The sequence below is a fragment of the Podarcis bocagei genome (assembly GCF_964188305.1).
Source record: "Podarcis bocagei genome assembly, chromosome: 6".
In the NCBI taxonomy this organism is placed as follows: Eukaryota; Metazoa; Chordata; class Lepidosauria; order Squamata; family Lacertidae; genus Podarcis; species Podarcis bocagei.
Window position 1 is genome coordinate 51,282,012 of NC_138130.1, and position 20,467 is coordinate 51,302,478.

At 41.8% G+C, this 20,467-nt stretch overlaps 1 protein-coding gene across 4 annotated transcripts in view; it reads left to right on the forward strand.

Moving 5' to 3' along the window:
* The window catches only part of TMPRSS3 (transmembrane serine protease 3), a 38,997-nt gene extending 18,890 nt beyond the window's left edge, over positions 1 to 20,107 (forward strand). Inside the window, exons 2-14 of one of the 4 annotated variants that reach the window (XM_081197200.1) lie at positions 578 to 749; positions 3,310 to 3,454; positions 3,936 to 4,043; positions 5,878 to 5,994; positions 8,033 to 8,156; positions 10,122 to 10,247; positions 11,467 to 11,510; positions 12,350 to 12,515; positions 14,150 to 14,319; positions 16,249 to 16,344; positions 17,192 to 17,334; positions 17,876 to 18,028; positions 19,023 to 20,107. In XM_081197200.1, coding sequence (XP_081053326.1) covers positions 747 to 749; positions 3,310 to 3,454; positions 3,936 to 4,043; positions 5,878 to 5,994; positions 8,033 to 8,156; positions 10,122 to 10,247; positions 11,467 to 11,510; positions 12,350 to 12,515; positions 14,150 to 14,319; positions 16,249 to 16,344; positions 17,192 to 17,334; positions 17,876 to 18,028; positions 19,023 to 19,049 — 1,422 coding nt within the window. In that variant the 5' untranslated portion in view covers positions 578 to 746 and the 3' untranslated portion in view covers positions 19,050 to 20,107. Of the gene's footprint in view, positions 1 to 577; positions 750 to 3,309; positions 3,455 to 3,935; positions 4,044 to 5,877; positions 5,995 to 8,032; positions 8,157 to 10,121; positions 10,248 to 11,466; positions 11,511 to 12,349; positions 12,516 to 14,149; positions 14,320 to 16,248; positions 16,345 to 17,191; positions 17,335 to 17,875; positions 18,221 to 19,022 lie in introns of those variants that run through there. The other 3 variants (XM_081197198.1, XM_081197199.1, XM_081197201.1) reach the window with 3 other exon arrangements.
* The last annotated feature ends 360 nt before the right edge of the window (positions 20,108 to 20,467 follow it).

The following is a 20,467-nucleotide window of genomic DNA, read 5'->3' on the forward strand; positions in this document are numbered from 1 at the left end:
GTTACCATAACTTAGCTATTGAGGTTATTAAGGCAGGGATGGCCACAACCATCTCTAATGTCTCTAGGAAAGTTTACAGTTGGAGTACCAGCCCCAGATGGTGAAAAACACTCAAAAATTTTTCCATCATCTGATTATCTAGAAGTATCATCAAAGTACTGAAGTAGCAAGGAGCATCAAGTCTTCAAGTAGCAGAAAACTGTTTTCACTTGTCATGCCATATCTCGGAAATATCTGTTGGTTCAATGCGTATGAGAGATTAAATAACTGCCACTGCTATCTTTCCAGTATTCCTGGAAGCACATCTCTTCTCTGTTACCGAAATGTTATTTTATTTAGGGATCATCTTATAAGATGCTCTTTGCTCCACCACAAGCAGGATCCTTTGAATTAATGAAGACATCCTGTCCCAGCCAAATAACCAGTTTCTTCTGTTTTGCCTGAAATGAAAAGGCAAGCATACATGGTCAGAGATTATTGCCTTATGTTTGCAAATACTTCCACGTTACTGATTACAGTTAATTAAAATGATTGCTGCCTTTTTACCTTCCTGGTCCTTGGAACGATGCCATTCTAGGCTACCTGATACCTTTGGACAGGTTGAATTACACTGACGCCAGTAATAATGTCATCTGCTACAATGAATCAGCTAGCGATTCTGGATGAAAATATCTGCAGAGAGGATGGCAGGCTTTCTAGCTGGCTAAGCTTTATAATGAAAAGAGAAAGCCGTTGGGCTTGCAACAATGGTAAGTGGATCCCTAGCGGAGGGCAAACATTTCTCTCCTCTTTCTCTATCACATCCCATACTTTGAAGAGCTGTTTCTTTTAGAGTAGTTGGTTCTCAAGAACGAGGCAGGAGGGAAGCTGTAATGGGAATTGTAGGGGTGTAAGAACTCATCCATCTCAAGTGCGCATGCACAGGAGCTGTTCCTAGTGACTGTACCCTGTTGGTGCAATCGTTAAACTACACCCTGTGCTCCATGGGTGAGGAGCCGGTAGCCACCCATCAGCCCAGGTCATCATAGTTATAGTTAGGGATAGGCAAACAGCTTGCTAGGAATTGATAAGACAAGGGAAGTTCTTACCAATGCTTTTTATTCAATATTCACAGAGAGAGGCTTAGAATTGCAGTCTCTTGGAGTAATGGTGTTGCTCCGAGTGAAACCCTGCTCTCCTACTTTCAAGGCCCACCGTGTTCTAGGAGGGGGGGGGGTCTGGAATGCTTTCTAAATACACTGAGTCCACCAGCTGTCTCTCCTCTGGTGCTTCTTCTTCCTCCTCCTCCTCCTACTCTACCCTTCATCTGCCTCTGAGCTGTGACCTCCCTCAAACCCCTGTTGTAATTCTGAGCTGTCTCCTTCTATGGAAGGGTCAGGTTGGGGAGGTCTCTACCACTCCTCCTCTGCCCAGTCCCTGACATCTAACAGTTCTCCACATTGCCACAGCGGTTTGTGAATTTATTTATTTTTTAAAGTCCTAGTGGAAATTCATAAGGATTTTAGGACAATTCATCCTGGAAACTCTTCTCTACAGTTCCAAAAATAGGGGAGGTGATTATAGATAGTCACTGGTAGGTGAAGGGCATTTGAGAGATGCCCAAAGGCACAGGCCACATTGCAACATCCTCTCCTAATGTTCCAACAGGACTATATGAATATACTTAGATGGAAGAGCATATTGGCATTGTGGTGTCAGGCTCTCCCACCCTCCAGCTTACATCCCACCATCAGACTGCTTGTAGAGAGTTTTCTGGGTGCATGGCCAGTGCATGCATGAGGCTTCCAGCACATGTTTGAATGAATGGGTTCAGCCCAGGGAAGACTCTGCTACCATAGTGCCTCTCTCCTCCCATTTGCATTCATTTAGCCCAGGGGTAGCCAATGCAGTGCCCACGAGATGACTCGAGCTCTCGTTAGGTCCAGGAAGCAATGGCCACTGATCAGGGATGATGAAAACAGCAGTTCATGTACTTCTGGAAGGCACCATATTGGCTAAACTTGATATAGGCCACATAGGCTGAAGTTAGGCCTGTGTGGAGTCACAAAGCACATCTGATTCTATGTTGGATCATTGTGACTGTTCTCTGTTATCACGACACATTGTCCAGAGCTGCACATGAGGCTAAGTTCTACTTGTTGAGCATTTGGTTTGAGTTAAGGCCAGGAAAATCTAAATTAGTAGTGTATGGATATGTGCCACAGGAAATCTCTACGAGCAAGAGCTGACAGGGCTATAGTTTGCTCATGAATCTTTCTGGGGTGGGCTTTCCAGTTTGATGCAAGCTGTGCTTTCTATGTATGCCTCTCATTTGGGAATCATTCCAAAGCCTTCCTATGGAAGAGAAAAAACAATCACCACCAAATTAGACCATAAATAGTTGTTACAACGAACACTTCACTCTTCCTTCCACTATAATGTCTACCAGGAATGCCAGGCTGAAAGGTTCTTTTGTTGAATTTAAAAGGCTCTGTGAGTCAGATGAGAGGATTCTGTGTGCATTCCTAATTTGAATGGGTTGTTTACAGCTGCATTAAGGCACGAGGAAAGATCTTTGGCTTTTAATGGAGTAATTTGTGTGACTCTTCTTGGGAGCCAAATTAATGACAGTGTAGCAATAGCGAAAGACAGAGTTGACCAACACTTTAAGTCCTTGAAGTTCATCGACCAATGTTTTCTAGCCAAGGGCCAAACTTGACTGATGTTCTGAACTCTAAAATCAAGACAGCTGGGATTTGGAAAGATTTTGTAAGATGTTGGCAATGCATTGCATTGTATCTAATAGCATGCACCGCTTTTCATAATCAGTATTTTTATCCCCCATATTACAGATTGAGGGTGGGGGCTAAGGCTGAGTGAGTTTGGCTTACCAAGCATCACCCAGTGAGTTCATTCATGGCAGAGGCGAGATTCTGACCTTGATGATTCATAGTTTAGGGCAAAACTAGACATTAGCTAGATATGTGGTGTGAAGCTATGTATCAAGTTTTTTTCTTACTAAATTACAGGCACCAGGAAAGTAGATTGTGTGGAAGTGTGGAGGCTTATCTCTTACCCCTTCCCAGTGCAATTGGAAATTTCCTTACAGGCCACATGCAATAAAAGCAAAATGGGTTTTCAGTTGACCCTCAGTAACTCTATTTTCCTAGAGCAGTGTGAGTACTTGCACCAAGAAGAAAAAACTTTGAAAGTCTTCTTTTGGTAATTGACTTGACCTGAATTTGCATTGTCTAACAGTTTGTGTGTTTGTGCTCTCTCTCTCTCTCTCTCTCTCTCTCTCTCTCTCTCTCTCTCTCTCTGTTGGCTAAGGTTGAAGAAATAGATTCCAGTCCTGGATCCGTTGAAATTGTCTCCGTTGTAGAAGATGAACTGCCAGGATCTGAGCTCTGCTTTTTCTACAAAAGATTGTTCTGCCTGCAACAAGCAAAAATAGATCCCGGTGAAAATGAAAATGGTAAGAATGCAAGAAGTTCTGGGATGGAAATTAGGGGCCCTTTCTTCCCGAACCTCATTTTAACCCCTCAGATTTAGGGAAATCTTAAATGACTTACACCAGAGATGGGGAACTGGGGACCCCTCAGATGTTATTGAGTTCCAGCTTCCATCAGCCCTGGCTAACATGATTAATGGTGGGAATTGAAATCCAAGAAAACATGCCCAGATCCATATTTATTCTGGAAGGTATGACAGTGGTATGGAAATCTGCCCCCATGTTGCCCTTTTCCGGGCCAAAAGGACCTGTGTGTCAGCAATCACACATCAATTGGACACACCTAAAATGGTTGCTGCCTGTATATAATGCAGGGCATCAGAATATAAAATAGAACATCAAAGAATGAATGCAGCTGATGCTATTTTTATTAAATATAATTAGTGCAAAATTTAATGTTGTATGTCCTGTTCAGAGGTTGTTTCTTGCTTTTTTATTACTCCAGGAGAGATCTCAACACCTCCGTGCCATGGTTTAATTCCACTCGGGCAGCTTCCCCTTATCCTCGCCTTATTACTCACTGTAATCATAGCAGTTGCCATTGGCCTGGGAGGTGAGTGCCAAATAACTTATTTATTAGGTTCTCAACTAACCATTCTAGAGTCTGCATTTTTTATAAGTCTCCTACTGAGAATAGGATGCTGCCAAAGGTTGCCTATTGATTTTAAACACACACACACACACACTCACACTTTAACTCCTCAGCATGAGATCTATAAAACAGAGCTGGTATTTAATAAAGTCATTGCCATAATCAACAGAATGCACGCTGCCAGAAGATATCAGTTAGGATCAGCTCACATGATTACTTCCAGTGTACAGTGGTACCTCTGGTTACATACGCTTCAGGTTACATACGCTTCAGGTTACAGACTCCACTAACCCAGAGATAGTGCTTCAGGTTAAGAACTTTGCTTCAGGATGAGAACAGAAATTTTGCTCTGGTGGCGCAGCAGCAGCAGGAGGCTCCATTAGCTAAAGTGGTGCTTCAGGTTAAGAACAGTTTCAGGTTAAGAATGGACCTCTCGAACGAATTAAGTACTTAACCCGAGGTACCACTGTATTGAGATTGACTTATAGCTGCCTGTGCAACATGGTGACTAGGTTCAGACCTGTGGCGCATGTGGAACTCTGGGATGCAGCATTCATGTGGTAAAGGTAAAGGACCCCTGGGCAGTTATGTCCAGTCAAAGGCAACTATGGGGTTGCAGTGTTCAGGTTGAGGGAGCCAGCATTTGTCCACAAACAGCTTTCCAGGTCATGCGGCCAGCATGACTAAACTGCTTCTGGCGCAATGAAACACTGTGATAGAAGCCAGAGTGCATGGAAATGCCGTTTACCTTCCTGCCGCAGCAGTACCAATTTATCTACTGGCGTGTTTTCGAACTGCTAGGTTGGCAGGAGCTGGGACAGAGGAACGGGAGCTCACTCAGTCACGGGGATTTGAACCACTGACCTTCCAATTGGCAAGCCCAAGAGGCTCATGTGGTGCATGGAGCTCTGCAGACCAAGCATCAATTCCTTTCTGTTTGCATCATCAGGACAACTGCATGAATGTGATGGCAATTTGAACCTGGACACTTTTAACATTTCAGACCAGAATCCTCTTGGTCTTGGAAATCAGGTGGTCCAGCACAGCCAATCACGTGCCATTATCTGCTGTTCAACCAAGCCTGAGAAATATGGGGTGTTATTCAGAGCAGAGGTATAGAAATGAATGAGCATGGCTAAGTTTCATCTCATGCCACAAATGATGGAGGTGTCTCCACCATTACTCCTGAGCCCCCCCATACATCCCTCACAGCTTGCCCTGGGCCTTCTAAACTAAACTGTCACTCTCAAGTACAGTGATCAGGCGAGGAAACTATTGGATCACCAACGTTGATGTAAATTTCAGCTGCCAGTCAGGCTGGCTTCTGTATTTGGGGAAGTATGACAATGCTATCTTGTCTTACGTAGGGTTGCCATACAACTGGATACGGCAGTCAGAAAGAGTGCCCAAGCAGAAATCACTGAAATGTCTGGGGAAACCTGGGCATATGGCAACCCATGTCAGAAGTCAAAATATTGGTGAATTTTCTTTAAAATAGCTCAAAAACTTCACTTTTTAAAGATTTAGCCAAAAAAGCTTAACAACTCTGAGCAAAACTAACAACTTTTGTGTCCGGAATTTCACTTTTTGAAATATGGCAACCCTATCTTAGGTCTGTAATTCACAAATTCCCTTTCAAACCTTCTTTCAGCATGTTTATCTAAAGGAATATATCTTAACCGCTTTGAGGCTTTACTACAATTAAGTGGTATATAAATTAATCATCATTATCATATTGCTGCCAAGCCAAGGATATGCTGTATTAATTTGATATGATTTCCTTTCATCCTGTCAGTTTACTTCAACTGCATTGGGGGATTTCGGTGCAGGTCGTCCTTTAGGTGTATTGACCAAACAGCAAGATGTGATGGAGTCTTCAACTGTAGAGATGGAGAGGATGAGTATAGATGTGGTAACTTTGATTTGATTCTGGATTATACATGCTACTTCCCCTCAAAACTTAGTTTTGATATTTTTTGTTAAAAACTAAATCCAAGCTCTGTTTGAAACATTCCACTCAATATTCCCAAACAAAACATGGCTGACCATTGTTTGCTGCATTCTTTTTGCACGAACAGAAGTTACTATTGTTACCTTTCAATATGGCAGGACACTGAGGGCAATTTCTAGGTCAAGAGAGCTCATGATCACATGTAGAGAAGGTGCATATCAGCAACAGAAATTATGCAGAATGGCAGAATGGCTGTGCCACAAATAAATGTGTTATTCCTTGGGTAGGGATGGATGAATCTGACAGTTTTTGTTTCTCTTACTTTTCTCATTTTTTCCCAGTCTTAAATCCAATTTTCCACACTTCCACAGCAATTTGTGGATTTTTTTTTAAAAAAAAAATCATTGAAATTTGTCAGCATTTCAGTGCACATTTATCCTAATACATTTTTGTATGTAATTTCCCCTAATATAATGTATTTTTGCATGTTATTTTCACTAATGCATTTTTATATGAAGTTTTCCATAATATATGCAGTTGTAGACACATCATTTGGAGAACTGCATTGCAAAATTGGGAGAGGTGCAAATTTAGAAGAATGGCTGTGTTTTGGTTCAAGAAGTGCGACTTACGTATTTTCTCATTAAAAATTACAGGGAGGGGTGGACTTGATGAACTTTGGGGTCATTTCCAACTTTACAAGTCTATGATTGTATGATATGATTCTATGAAAAAGCAAAGAAATTTGAATTTATCTCCCATCTCTATCTTTGGGCCTCTCTAGATTATTAAGCACACAAAGATTTGCTTGCACAAAGATTACGCAGAAGTCATATGATGACTGTGCTTTATTGAACATTCATGCTGAATTGCTTGAGGGGAAGTTATACTACAATAAGCATCCATCCTGATTTCCTTGTGGTTAAATCGTTTCCTGTCAACCAGTCATTTATCCCAAACTTTTTAGTGTGGCTCCCTATCAGTTTCCCAGCCACAAAAGTCCTTTGTGCTTTAAAAAAAAAAATCAGATTTATTTTGACAGTGAACTTCAATCCATTTTAATGACACAGACTAATACCCCAGTACGTGATTGAATCCCATCGACAAATTCTGGAGGCAACCTTTAAGGCACCACAATACATTACATTGGTTTTTTTGGGCTGCGAGAGGCTGATATGGCTACCTCTCTAGAACAATGTTTCCCAAACTTACCGTAATTGCATAAGCTTTTGAGAGTTTAGTCTTACAACCGTGTCCATTCTCAGGTGAAGATACTTTGAGAGTAGTTTTAATAATATTATTTTTTGTAAACTAGAGCAAATTCTGCTGTTTACCCTTTAAAAACTCTTGGCCTGCTTCCGAGGGCACATGTACCACATTTTGGAAAGCACTGCTCTAGAAGATTGCCAAGTGCAGAGTATGAGCAGAGCAGGCGTGCCAACTTGAATAAATATTGGGAGAGCCAGGTAAGGCCTGTCCCGCATAATCGATCACAGGATGTGGCGTGCACATACCATTTGAATGGCAATGGCCATCAAAAAAAATTTTTTTTGGGGGTGAAGGGACCTTGACCCCTAGGATTTGGCTTCTACCCCCTCCCAGAGTAAGGAGGGGGTAGAAGATCTCAACCTTCATGAGTTTTCAAGATAGCATTTTTTAATTTTACATTCATAACCTATTTTGTTATAAAGCCCTGTTTCAGGAAGTTTTTAATGACTGATGTTTTAATGTATTTTTAATCTCCTGTTGGAAGCCACCCAGAGTGGCTAGGGAAACCCAGCTAGATGGGCGGACTATAAGTAAATAATAATAATAATAATAATAATAATAATAATAATAATAATAATAATAATACCTTTATTGTATGAAATAGGAACAAATGCACAAAAACCAATGCCAAAATTCATCAGATCTCGAGAGACACAGTACATTAGTACACTGATTCAGTCGCAGCAGTTGCTTATTAGCTATTTACGGCCTTTCTCTCTGTATCTCACAGTCAGACTGAGTGGGAAGAAGGCTGTGTTGCAAGTGTTTGCTTACGGAGCCTGGAGGACTGTGTGTTCAGAAAACTGGCAAGAAACCTATGGAAGAGTTACATGTAAATACTTAGGTATCTCAAGGTACTGTATAGGAAATGACCATGGAAATGAAGGGTTCGTATGTCAAACTGTTGCTTGCTTTAAAAGAGAAGTCCCTCTCATTACACCCGGCTTTCTGAAATACAACCCATGTACTAAAAATCAAGGTGGTTTCTGCAGCAAAGTGCTGGTTACTTTTTATTTCTGCAGAAAGTGCATATTTACTACAAAACACTATTAATCAGTAAAGCCCCTGGAAATATAACTTTGTGTTATGTGATTAGCATACAAATGTTGTAAACAAACAAACAAATGGCATTAACAGAACTTTGCCAAGAAACTGACAGGGGCTTTTTGTTGCTGTCTCTGTGTCACCTGCTTTTGACACAGGATGGCACAGGAGACTTGTTGCGACTCTATGTTTCATTTACAAATGTAAAGGTAGAGTCAAAGGGGAGGCAAGTAGCAAACAGCCCTAAAACCAGCAGGCCTGCTACCCTATGTCAGTTCCACATTTCCTACACAAGGGGCCTTCAGCCAACTTTGAGCTCGCTCTCTGATTCCATCCCTTCAGATAGTGCAAACTATTTTTTCATTCATGCACATAAACACCCTGGCTGGAGGGTGGCAAGCAACAAAGCAGAGATGGGCAACCTGCAGTTCTCTAGATATTGTTGGACTCTAGTCAGCATGGTGAATGGTCGGAGATGATGGGTGCTATAGTCCAATAATATCTGGAGGGCAACATGTTGTTCACTCCTGGTTGACTGATATCTCATTCAGATACAGAGATCCCCAATGATCTCCAAAACATTAGCTCTCTCTTGAGGAAATGCCAAACTATAATTTTGGGCTATACTCAAGCAATATGAGCAAGAAGGCTGGCCTCAGGTTGGCATGTTCTGACAAAGCCCTTTCCGAGCGTGCAAAGGAGAGGGTGTTGCGGGCAGGTCCCTACCACATTCGCGGGGGCTTCCCTTGCCCCCGCGAGACTTGGGGGAATCCCCAGGCGTGCCTGCAACCCAGCCCGCCAATTGGCGGGCAAGGGAGGCGTGGCCCAGGCTATTTAGGGCCAGGCACGCCTGGGGACCGCCCTCTTTTCCCCCTCGCCCAGCTGCTGAGCGGTTTGCCCATCCCACCCACCCTTAGGTTAGCTAGACTTGGCCTTGCTATGGACTCCGGTTGGTCGCCGCAAGGGGCCTGGTAGGAATTTTTCCAAGTTGGCAATTTTCTGCCTTTTGGTTTTTTCGCCTACCTCGTAGCAATCGTCACAACTTTCTCGGTATTGGCGGTTAGGCATTGGCATGGGGCAATTGTTAGGCAAATGGAGGGGGGGGGAAGGAAGCGCCATCACCTTCCCCCAATGTGAAGGGGTAGTCCGGTAGAGGACTCCAGGGGGGCATGGCCTTGTCCGAAGCCTGGTGAGGTAGGGCCTCCGGCACGCCCCCGAGCGGTGACACCCGTGGGATCCTAGTTGGCGTACTTCAACAGGACTCCCGCGGTTTGTGTTCAACCCTTCCCGGTCACCATGCCGGGTAGTCAATAGGAGACAATGCCTAAGGCCAATACCTTCAATTTCCGTAATCAATAAAGTTGTGGCCTTTTATGCCCATTAACCTTATATCATTGTGTCCGTGTCTTCATTTCATTTGGGGGAGGAAACTTGCCACGCAACAGTCAGAGGCTGGATAGGATACCACCAGGGAACCATGTGTATGTTGCTTTGGGTTCCATGATGAGAGAAAGGCAGGATATAAATGGGAATGGATAAGTAAAATAACAGCAGGATGATTCATCAGAAGCCACAGTGGGATTTTAGTGTCTGTTCATTGATTATCCATTAGTTTAATACAGGGTTTCCTTAAAACTACGGTATTTGCAATATTTCCATAAAAACTTTATAGCAAGCCACCTAACATTTGCAAGCCAGGTAGGCTAGCCATGTGATAGATGAAGTAAATGTTCAGAATGTTGCTGAATTTTCAAGACAATTCCTGTTATTTACAGCTTTGTGAGTTCGAGGGCCTACCCAGTGACCGCTATTGAAGAAGCATTTCAGAGGCATTTTGTTGCTGCAGATCATTGGTTGTCAGCCGATCAGCTGACATCTCCACAGAACACCACGTCCTTGCGGTATGTCTCAGATGCTAAATTACAGAAAGATAAGTACATGAATTTTAAAATATAAACTCTTCCAACCCAGTCCTGCTGGTAGGGCTGGACTGCAGTACACACCATTTTATACCCTTAGACCCATGGCAGAGCCTTTTCAGTGGTGATTCCCCAGTGGTGAAATGCCCTCCCTTTTGAGGTGCACCTGTCTCCGTAATTATTCAGGAAGTATTGGAAAACATCTGTGTTTACCCAGGCATTTGGTGGCTGAAGAATACTGTTCCAATCTTACCACCTCGCCAATAGGAGGGGAAATGGTTCCCTTTTTCTTTCTTTTGTTTGGGGGTGGGGGAAAGGAAAAGGGGGTCTGTTCATTCCTCCCCACCCCAGCTTACCAGGCAGGTACACTGACTTGGGAAAGTGATGGGTGTCACGCAGCAGCCTGGCTTCCATGGCCAGCGGCTTCTTGGCTTCCTGCCACCCCCATAGGCCAGGGGCTGCTTTCCCTCTGCAGCAGGAGAAGGAGGAGCTCCCATGTTGTCGGCTTGTGTGACAGCGCCGTGTCTGAGCATTGTGTATGATGTTGTGATGTCACATGTGATGCCTGAACGAACACTGAGGGGCCTCAGTTCTCCACTAACAAATATTGGGGGGAGGGGGCCAAAGGGGTTCAGCCCCTAGGAGTTGGCACCCTTGTTCCCAGGTGGCAGGTGGTAAATAGACAGGTCCTTTTCTTTCTTTCTCTCCCTCCCCAAAGCAAAAGAAAGAAATTTTACCCCTTCCCACCACCATCTGGTGTGTGTGTGTGTGTGTGTAAGAGTGAACAACCAGTGCAGCAATGGGGGAGGGTGGGAAGGGAAAGAAAAGTGCACAGGACCCCTGGAGCCCCCCCCCCAAAAAAAACATTGCCTCATAGTAATACAAAGGAAGGGTGCTTTATTTATTTATTTAATTCTGTTTACAAATCGCTTCTTATAAAATAAATCAAAGCAATTTCATATCTTTAAAAAGCAGCAAAAAATACCACCAATGATACTATGTCATAAATGAAAACACTTAGAACAGTTTAAATAAAAATGAAAATGAAAAGGCAACAGAAGCTGGAAGACTACTTTTAAGAAGGGGCTCCTTTTTTCTTTCTTTTAGACGTAACACATTGAACCTCAATTTAATTTGATGGATGAAGTGGAAAGAGGTAGCAAGCATTCAGGTCTATCACTTTGTCTTCTTTTCATTTCAGAGAAGAGTGTGCCTCAGGCTATGTGATCATCCTAAAATGTTTGGGTAAGCGCTTTGAAAAACAGCAGAATGTAGCATCAGTATCACAACAAGAATTGTGGGAGAATGTGCAAGCTAAAAGTTTGTTTGTGCAAGTTGAAATATGCAAGTTGAGAGCATGGTAGCTGCTCCAATTCATTTCCAGGGGTCAAATCATGTACAGGAGACCTTCCAGTGGGTGAAATTTGACAGCAGTTCTCAGAAATATCTCCCTTCTGTAAATAAAAATTTAGCAACTAGGAGAGAAAACTTATACAAGCGAGAACTGGCAGATGAGCTAGAGAAAAAGAGAGAGTGATTTGGGAACACCCCCAAAGTAAGACAATATATTTCTCAGGAATATTCTTATGTGTCTCTTTGAGTTAAGCATGACTTAGATTCAAGAACTGGGTCTTTAAAATATATGTGCACAGAGACATAACTAGGAGTTGGCGAGAACAGCCCCTGCTAGGGGCTCAGGCCTGGGTTGGTTTGTTTTTTATCACAAAAAAATCACCTATTGGACTATAGAGTGTATGAAGTATTTGTGTGTAGTGATGCACCAACACTGTCACGGTGAGATCAAACACAGGAGAAGTTTCCCATCCTCCTCACACTGCAGCACAAAGGTGTGTGAATTTTTTGCCCTTCCTCCTCACCTCATCCTCACTCCAGACACTTCAAGTACTTGTGTAAAATATAGTACTTTCTAATGTGGCTGTTGTGCTAAAGGGCCTTTCCCCCAGGAGGGGCACTAATACAGCTCCTTGCACAAGGGACCCTAGGTACATCTCTGTATGTACAGCTCGTCCAGATAAGGACTCCTCACTAGTGATTCCAGTGATGCTACTTTCCCTTTTCTACAGCGTGTGGCGCTCGGTCCAGGTATGCCCCCCGTATAGTGGGAGGAAATGCGTCGATGCCCCAGCAATGGCCATGGCAAGCCAGCCTTCAGTTTCAAGGATATCATTTGTGTGGTGGATCTATCATCACCCCTTGGTGGATTGTAACAGCAGCCCACTGTGTTTATGAGTAAGTGCCATGTCTCGTTCGCCATGTTTTTGCACCGCAGACACCTATTGCGTGGGTTGTTCCCAACCAATTGTTGACCCCAATCCTAGCTGGGCCACAACTGTGAAGTAAGTGTCCTGCCCACATACTGGCCAGGTTTTTAAATGAGGCAGCAGTGCCAGGGAGTGAAGCAATAGTAACGTTTCTCACATGTGGCAGCTAGACTGGTGACTGGGAATGGCCACTGAGACCATATAACACTGGTCCTGAAAGACCTACATTGGCTCCCAGTATGTTTCTGAGCACAATTCACAGTGTTGGTGCTGACCTTTAAAGCCCTAAACGGCCTCGGTTCAGTATACCTGAAGGAGCGTCTCCACCCCCATCGTTCAGCCCGGACACTGAGGCCCAGTGCCAAGGGCTTTCTGGCGGTTCCCTCACTGTGAGATGTGAGGTTACAGGGAACTAGGCAGAGGGCCTTCTTGGTGATGGTGCCTGCCCTGTGGAACGCCCTCCTGTCAGATGTCAAGGAAATAAACAACTATCTGGCTTTTGGAAGACATCTGAAGGCAGTTCTGTTTCGGGAAGTGTTTAATGTTTGATGTTTTATTGTGCTTTTAATGTTCTGTTGGGAGCTGCCCAGAGTGTCTGGGGAAACCCAAACAGATGGATGGGGTATAAATAATTTATTATTATTATTATTATTATTATTATTATTATTATTATTATTATTAGTCACTACTGAGATGTGTAAAGGGCACAATACTATGCTAGGAAAAAGAAGGGCAATTTCTTGACACAGGAAGGTCATGAAAAATCAGTTTTAGCTTCTGCAATAAGAGATGCGGTTAAATATGAACAGGTACAGATGTTAGGCCCTGGGGAGAAATTAATTTCAGTTCACATTTTCATGAGGTCTTTTACAGCAAGGTTCACAAATTGCTGCAGAAATGTGGAGAACTGAATTCAAGATTGGAAAAATGAGAAACTGAGAGAACTGAAATGGTCAGATCCTTCCATCCTAGTAATGGTACATACTGAGGAACAACTTTAAAAAGACTAAAATAAAATAAAAAGCACTATCAGTGAAGGATTGTAACAACAAATTCCTCAGGAAGCAGACTGCAGAGGATTACAGATGCAGCACTGACCAAATTAATGTCAATAGGTGGATTGGATGCATCATTAGAAGGAAAAAAATGAAATCAGCAGGGTACTACTACTATTACTACTACTACTACTACTACTACTACTACTACTACTACTACTACAGTACTACTACTTTATACCCTGCCTTTTTCCCTGACATGGACTCAAGGCATTTTACAGATAAAGATAAGAATAAATGTTTTACTAGCAAGCTGGGCATTAGAAACTGATTTATTAAATATTTGATACTAATAAGCATTGTTTCCAGATCTGAAATTAATCATGGCTGAGCACTGATGAGTATATAAAAAAATCCTAACAAGCTGCTATAATTATTCACGATTTCTAGAATGTGAATCTTAGTGTAATTCTGTCATTGCTGGAAATGACTTCTTGTGCCAGAATGGATTTAGCACTGAGGCCAAAAATGTGTCACACAGGTTTGGCAAATGATTTTAAATGTTGGAAGCCACTAACCCTTTCTCTTTCTAATGTCTTTGTTTCAGTTTGTACTTCCCAAGAGCTTGGAGTGTGTATGCGGGCTTTGTAATACTGGAAGAAGGCCCTGCTAATCCATATTTAGTGGACAAAATTATATACCATAAAAATTATAAACCCAAAACAATGAAGAATGATATAGCATTGATTAGGCTGGCCAAACCACTTGCGCTAAATGGTAATTTTGAATCTGTTGCTATTTCTTTCTCTTTCCCCTCTTGTTCCGCATTTAAACTTAGAATTGATTACTACTGTCACTAAAAATATAATATTAATCTGTGGTAATCTGAATCAAGAACCAGCAGTCCCACAATGATGCCTAATGGAGATAACAATAATTTCTGATTTTAATTTTTATGTGTCTTTTATTATGTTTGTATAGTTGTAAACTGCATCATTTTCTAAAAAATTGCTGTGTACGTCTTTTTTAAATGAATAAGTAAATGATCCCACAATATGAGCAATCCCACATAGTAACCTGATTTACTTGTTTTTTTGGCATGTCAGCAACACTCTAAAATACACACCCAGGTTTTTTGGAGTGTGAATCCTCTTGCTCTCAGAATAACAAAGACTGCAGGATCTGTGCTGATCCTGAAGTCATCCTTCCATTCGTATGAAGGAATGTGGAACCCTTGCAAGTTTAAAAAAAGCACTGTGCATGTGGATAGCGAGGACTGTAAGCATAAAGAATGCATCTGGTTACCTCAATGAAGAGTGACCTGTTGGTGGTCCATGGACCACAGCAGTTTTATCATACCCACAGGGCTGTTCTCAAAAGGTTGCCCATAATTTTGTTTATAAGGGAAATAAATTGTGTGAACTATGTCATGTCTAGTTTTTGGTCCTAAGTACCAACAGAGTTAAGCGAGAGGCCCTGTAAGAACAACCCAGCTGGACCAGACTAAAGGTCCACCAAGGCTAATATTCTGCTATCCACAGCAGCCTTAGGGAAGCCCGTAAATACAGCATGAAGGCCATAACCCTCTTCTGCTGGTGTTTCTCCACAACTGGTATTCAGAAATATGTTGCAGCTTAATTTTCCACATGCAAAGTATGTGCTCTGCATTGAGCTACAGCTCTTCCCCCCAAATTTGTATTTGCAATCACTGGTAGTTCATCCATGTACTTGGAGTCCTTGTCATGAGGATGGGCTGAACTTCCCAAAGAATATTGGAATGGAGAGCACTTATTTTGACCCATGGGTTTGCTTCCACAAACAGAAAAACCCACAGTATATTTGTTTAAAATGCTGAGGAATATATTCCTTGATCTAGCATAAGCTAATGCACCACAAACAGACCCATTATTTATATGATGAGGTAGAGTGAATAACCCAAAATAGTGTGTGTGGGGGGGAGCAAGCTTGAATGTACACATCTCCAGTATTGTGTTTTTATTTGAGGTGCATTTTCATGGAAATGGAGAACTACAATGGTAGTCTATATGCTCTATCAAGTTATACAGTAGCAAATTAACTGGATGGTTAGTTCAGATCAATACATTAAACTTCCTCTCTCCCACTCCTTGTTGCCTCTTTAGAGTTGCTTGTTGGCCACAATGAATCTTCTGAACAGTCATCAGTTCAGGCTTTGGCTGAATGTCAAAGGCTTGACCTCCATAAGTGCAATACAATACAGATGATGGGAGTCAAGGCACATTACGCAATTCTACTACTGAAGGCATGTCAGGCTGAGTATACACTATATCTTTAAAGCACATACAAAGCATATTTCCCCCCTCAATGAATTCTGGGTACTGTAATTCATTAAGGATTGCTGGGAATTGTTACCCTGTGTAGGCTAAACTACGAGGTCCAAAATCCTTTGAGGAAGAGAATGTGCTTTAGATGTGCTTTAAAGGTGTATTGTGTATTCAGACTTTGTCTGGACCTGACACTACCTATATTGGAAGCATAGCTGTCAACTTTTCCCTTTTCTTGCGAGGAATCCTATTCGGAATAAGGGAATTTCCCTTAAAAAAAGGGAAATGTTGACAGCTATGATTGGAGGCCACTTGCAGACCATATTGAAGTTGCTCACATGACTATCAAAAATATGTATTATGAAACTGCTAGTTTGGAGAGCAGGTATTTCTTTTTACACAGGTAATATAGAGCCAATTTGTCTTCCTAATTTTGGAGAACATTTTCCAGAGGGGAAAATGTGTTGGATATCAGGATGGGGAGCTGCAGAAGAAGGAGGCGAGTATTTTAGCATTTGAATCTAACAATGTATTTTTTGATAACTGAAAATTTGCTATGTGTGAACAATTAATTCAAGAGATACACTTAATAAATACTTTCCCATAAGCAGAAAAATTCCAGTCTGACCAAAAGTGTCATGTACAGAGACTTCTCCTTTTCACATCCATCAGCTAGGGGTGAGAAGGAGCCCCAAGTCTCCATGAGACACTGGTTGATATCCAATAATAGTCATAATAATGGGTCTACTCTGAATTGGACTAAAGTTGGATATTACCCAATAATATTGGCTTGATTGCTTTCAGTGAGACTTAAGCTCAGCTAAGATCTCCACAAAGTCTTAAAGAATTTCTGGGTAGATTTGGGAATTCCTTCTTAATATTAAAAAAAATGTATAGGACTGAACAAATGTTTCAACTACAGTGGATCCTTGGTTTTCGAACGGAATCCGTTCTCGGAGACCATTTGACTTCTGAAATGTTCAAAAACCAAAAACAACACGGAAGCCTCAATACAAAAAGGAAACTAAAAATGGAAGCCTTGTGGCACGTTCGGCTTCTGAAAAGCATTTGTAAACTGATGCAGTTACTTCTGGACTTTTGGCGTTCGAAAGCCGAAAAGTTCGACTTCCGAGATGCTTGAAAACCGAGGTTCCACTGTATTTCTAAAGAAAACTAAATGCAGCATTGGTTGGCTGGCATTAATAAAATATATGAAATTATAGGAAAGTTTTTTGTTTTTTGTTTTTTGTTTTAAATGAATTTTAAAAGTAAGAGCTAATCACTTTTTAAGATGCCATATCTTCGCTATCCCTGAAATGGAGAATTTAACTTCTGTCTTGGAACAGGTGATACGTCAGAGATTCTGAATTATGCTGGTGTCCCTTTGATTTCTAACAAAGTGTGCAACCACAGAGAGGTCTATGGGGGAATTGTGGCTTCGTCAATGCTCTGTGCAGGTTATTTACAAGGAGGCATAGACACATGTCAGGTAGGGGCATTTCTTAAAGGTGACTGTCTTAACTGAGCAATCTGATGGTGGTGAAGATACTACCAATATCCCAAGATGTAAAGGGCCTTAGAGGCAAAAGCAGCACTTTAAATCGGGCCCAGGAACAGTCTGGGAGCCAATGAAGATAACGAAGTACTGGCACAATATGTTTATAATGCCCAATTCCAGTTATTAGAAAAACTGGAATGAGGAAGTGAGTAGCTTGCTTGTGGGTGGCATACAATGAAGGGCAGGTTAAAAATCTAATCCATTTGAGGGAGTCAATGAGAAGGAGAGATGGTCATTCATTTGTACTTGCTGAGTGATTTAAATAAAATCCTAAACTTAAATCCAGGTACATTGGATTGCCGAATGACAACCCTCAAAGCATGATGAAGTCAAGACATTTGCAGCCTTTCTCCATGGTTCCATCAATTGGTTTTTGAATGACTAACTTCTGCTAGCTTAAGCGTTATTAGCAGCTCTCCCTCCTGTTTCTTTTTGAGATCCAGACAAAAGCTTGTTTTCCTGTCTCTTTCAGGGAGACAGTGGGGGACCATTGGTATGTGAAGATCGGAATACTTGGAAGCTGGTAGGAACAACCAGCTTTGGGGTGGGCTGTGCGGAAGAAAATAAACCAGGGGTCTACAGTCGCATCACCTCATTTCTGGATTGGATACATGAACAAATGGAGGTTTACTTTCCAATAGTTTCTTCTCCCCAGCCTAACCTTAATAGTGGGGTCAAGGGGCTGTTATGCTTCTACCTTATCAATGGTTTCCTTATTTGCAACTTCTTCCCCCTGTTCCATACAAGTGAATGGAGCAAGGGGAGGTGATTTTCACTCCTTTCATGTATTATGTTGGTTGTAGGAGCAATTGTTAAAATTCACTGTTTATTAAGGGAGGGTGGGATCCTGGACCCTCAGTCCTAAACTGGGGGTGGGGCGTGGGTGGGGTGTGGGCAGGGTGGTTAAGCATGGGAAATATACAAAGATTTGGGCCAGCCCAGGAGACTTGAGCACCAACCCTGATAGGAGTGATAGCTTGGTCACACCCTAAATTTCTTCTGTTTGCCCATAGATAAGATAGAAAAATGGGTAAGAGTTGCAGGGCTGTGTTTAAGCAATTCCTGCTGGGTTTTGCATAGCAACCCTTTCTGAAGCAGGAACACAGATTGCACAGAGAACAGCAGGTATTACTTAATGCTCTTTTAACTGTGGCATTTCACATGGCGAGGGAGTGCAGAGTAGTATATTTTGAAGTGCTTGGATGCTATGAAGCAAAGTGGTATTGCAGTGAAGGAAGCAGAAGAATAGTCTGTCCAATTAAAAAGCAGCATTCCTTTATGGTAAAATAAAATAAAACCATATCGGAATCACATGTCTAGGACATTATTAACATTTGTCACTCACCATCTGTGAATGAGAATACAAGTTCGATTAGTAAGAACTATTTGCCCATTTCCAGCTCCCATCCTATCCTAAATACTGACTTTAAAAAACTACCATAACATAGTGAGTATATGGCTAAAAGGGCACAGAATAGGCGTCAATTATTATATGTCTTATTTTTCTGCTGTGATTTTGTGTGGATTTTGAAGTAAATTTCATAGCTAAATGCTTTTTTTCTTCCTGAGAAGCAATACTATTGATGTCTCAAATGGTGCCTGCTCATTTGTATTTGTAGAGAGAAGAATGGAAGAGAGGAGGTTAGATCATTACCACATAAACTGTTCAAACTGTTTCTATGGGACAGAGAGGACAATCAACTTTCATCCTGCACAGTTTTTGCACTTCCTAACAGAAGAGCTGCTACAACTATCTTTTGTACTCATCCCTTTAAAACGCACTATGTCACAATGAAGAATATTCATGTATTTTGATGCTGTCACCCGGTTTTCAGGTGTAAGCATGCCTGCATGCCAAGAATCCTTCTCTCCTAACCCACCTATTCCTGGTGAACTGAGATGGAAAAGGAAGATTCCAGATCATTAGGCCAGCGAAGTGAAAAGTATGGACAGGTTTACTGGGTTTGCTGCCTGCCTGGAAAAGAAGATACAACCAGGGCAGGAAGGAGGTGCCCATCTCTCAATTGATGGTAGAAATAGTGTACGATGTTGGTTGGGTGCATTGGCACTAAAATACTGATGGATTTTCTTTTGACCTTTTTAAATCATCATCATTATCACAAACTGATGTGGAAATGTGAAGAACTGAATTTAAGAAAGAAAGAGGAAGAGAAACATAGAAAAAACAAAACTGGCTGTTTTACCCATCCTTTTTTGAGCAGCTAAAGAGTTCTGATTTTTGGCACCTAAGCAATAGCTGAATGCAACTAGAGTGGGGCAGTGTTTGCCACCAACAAGAACACAAACAAAATCACATTGTCAGCTAGTTCTTGCTCCTTAAATTTTGTTGCATTTCCTGTCTCAAAAATTACAACTGCACTGCTATTTCTCTCCTACATATGTTTAAGAACGCCAGGCTCAAGTCTTTCCTTTCCACATACTGCTCAGCAGATTGGTTCACTGTAAAACTAGGTGGGTGGAAAGGAACAAGGAACGTGATTTACTTTGAAAAGCCCTCCCCGCTTTTCTTTGAATCCAGCCTAAGAAATTCTGTGAATCAATGCTCTTGATCTTTAACACAGTTATTCTGAGATTTCTAAATTACATATGGTGCCTTGTCGATGCAAAGGCACATTGTAAATAAGCAGATGTGTAATCATCTGATGGTGCTTGATTTATAGCCTTAGATGGCAAAATACTAGACTTAAGGCATGTTGTAAATAAATGAATAAATAAGTAAATAAATGCAAACATATCAGTCTGATGGAGCTTGATTTATAATCTTGGAGGTAAATTTTAAAAAACAACAACTACAGGAGCTCTGTCATTTGTTTCTGGGCATTCCATTATGAATGAACATCTTCCTTTTAACTGGGCATTCTGTGCAACCCAAAAATTATCGAACAAGTAGTGATCTAGGTTCACAGAGTATACCGAGGAGAGGAGCCACATTACACAGTTACCACAGAAAGTCTTTAGGCAATGAAGCAAGCAAGCAAGCAAGCAAGCAAGCAAGCAAGCAAGCAAAATACATACATACATACATACATACATACATACATAC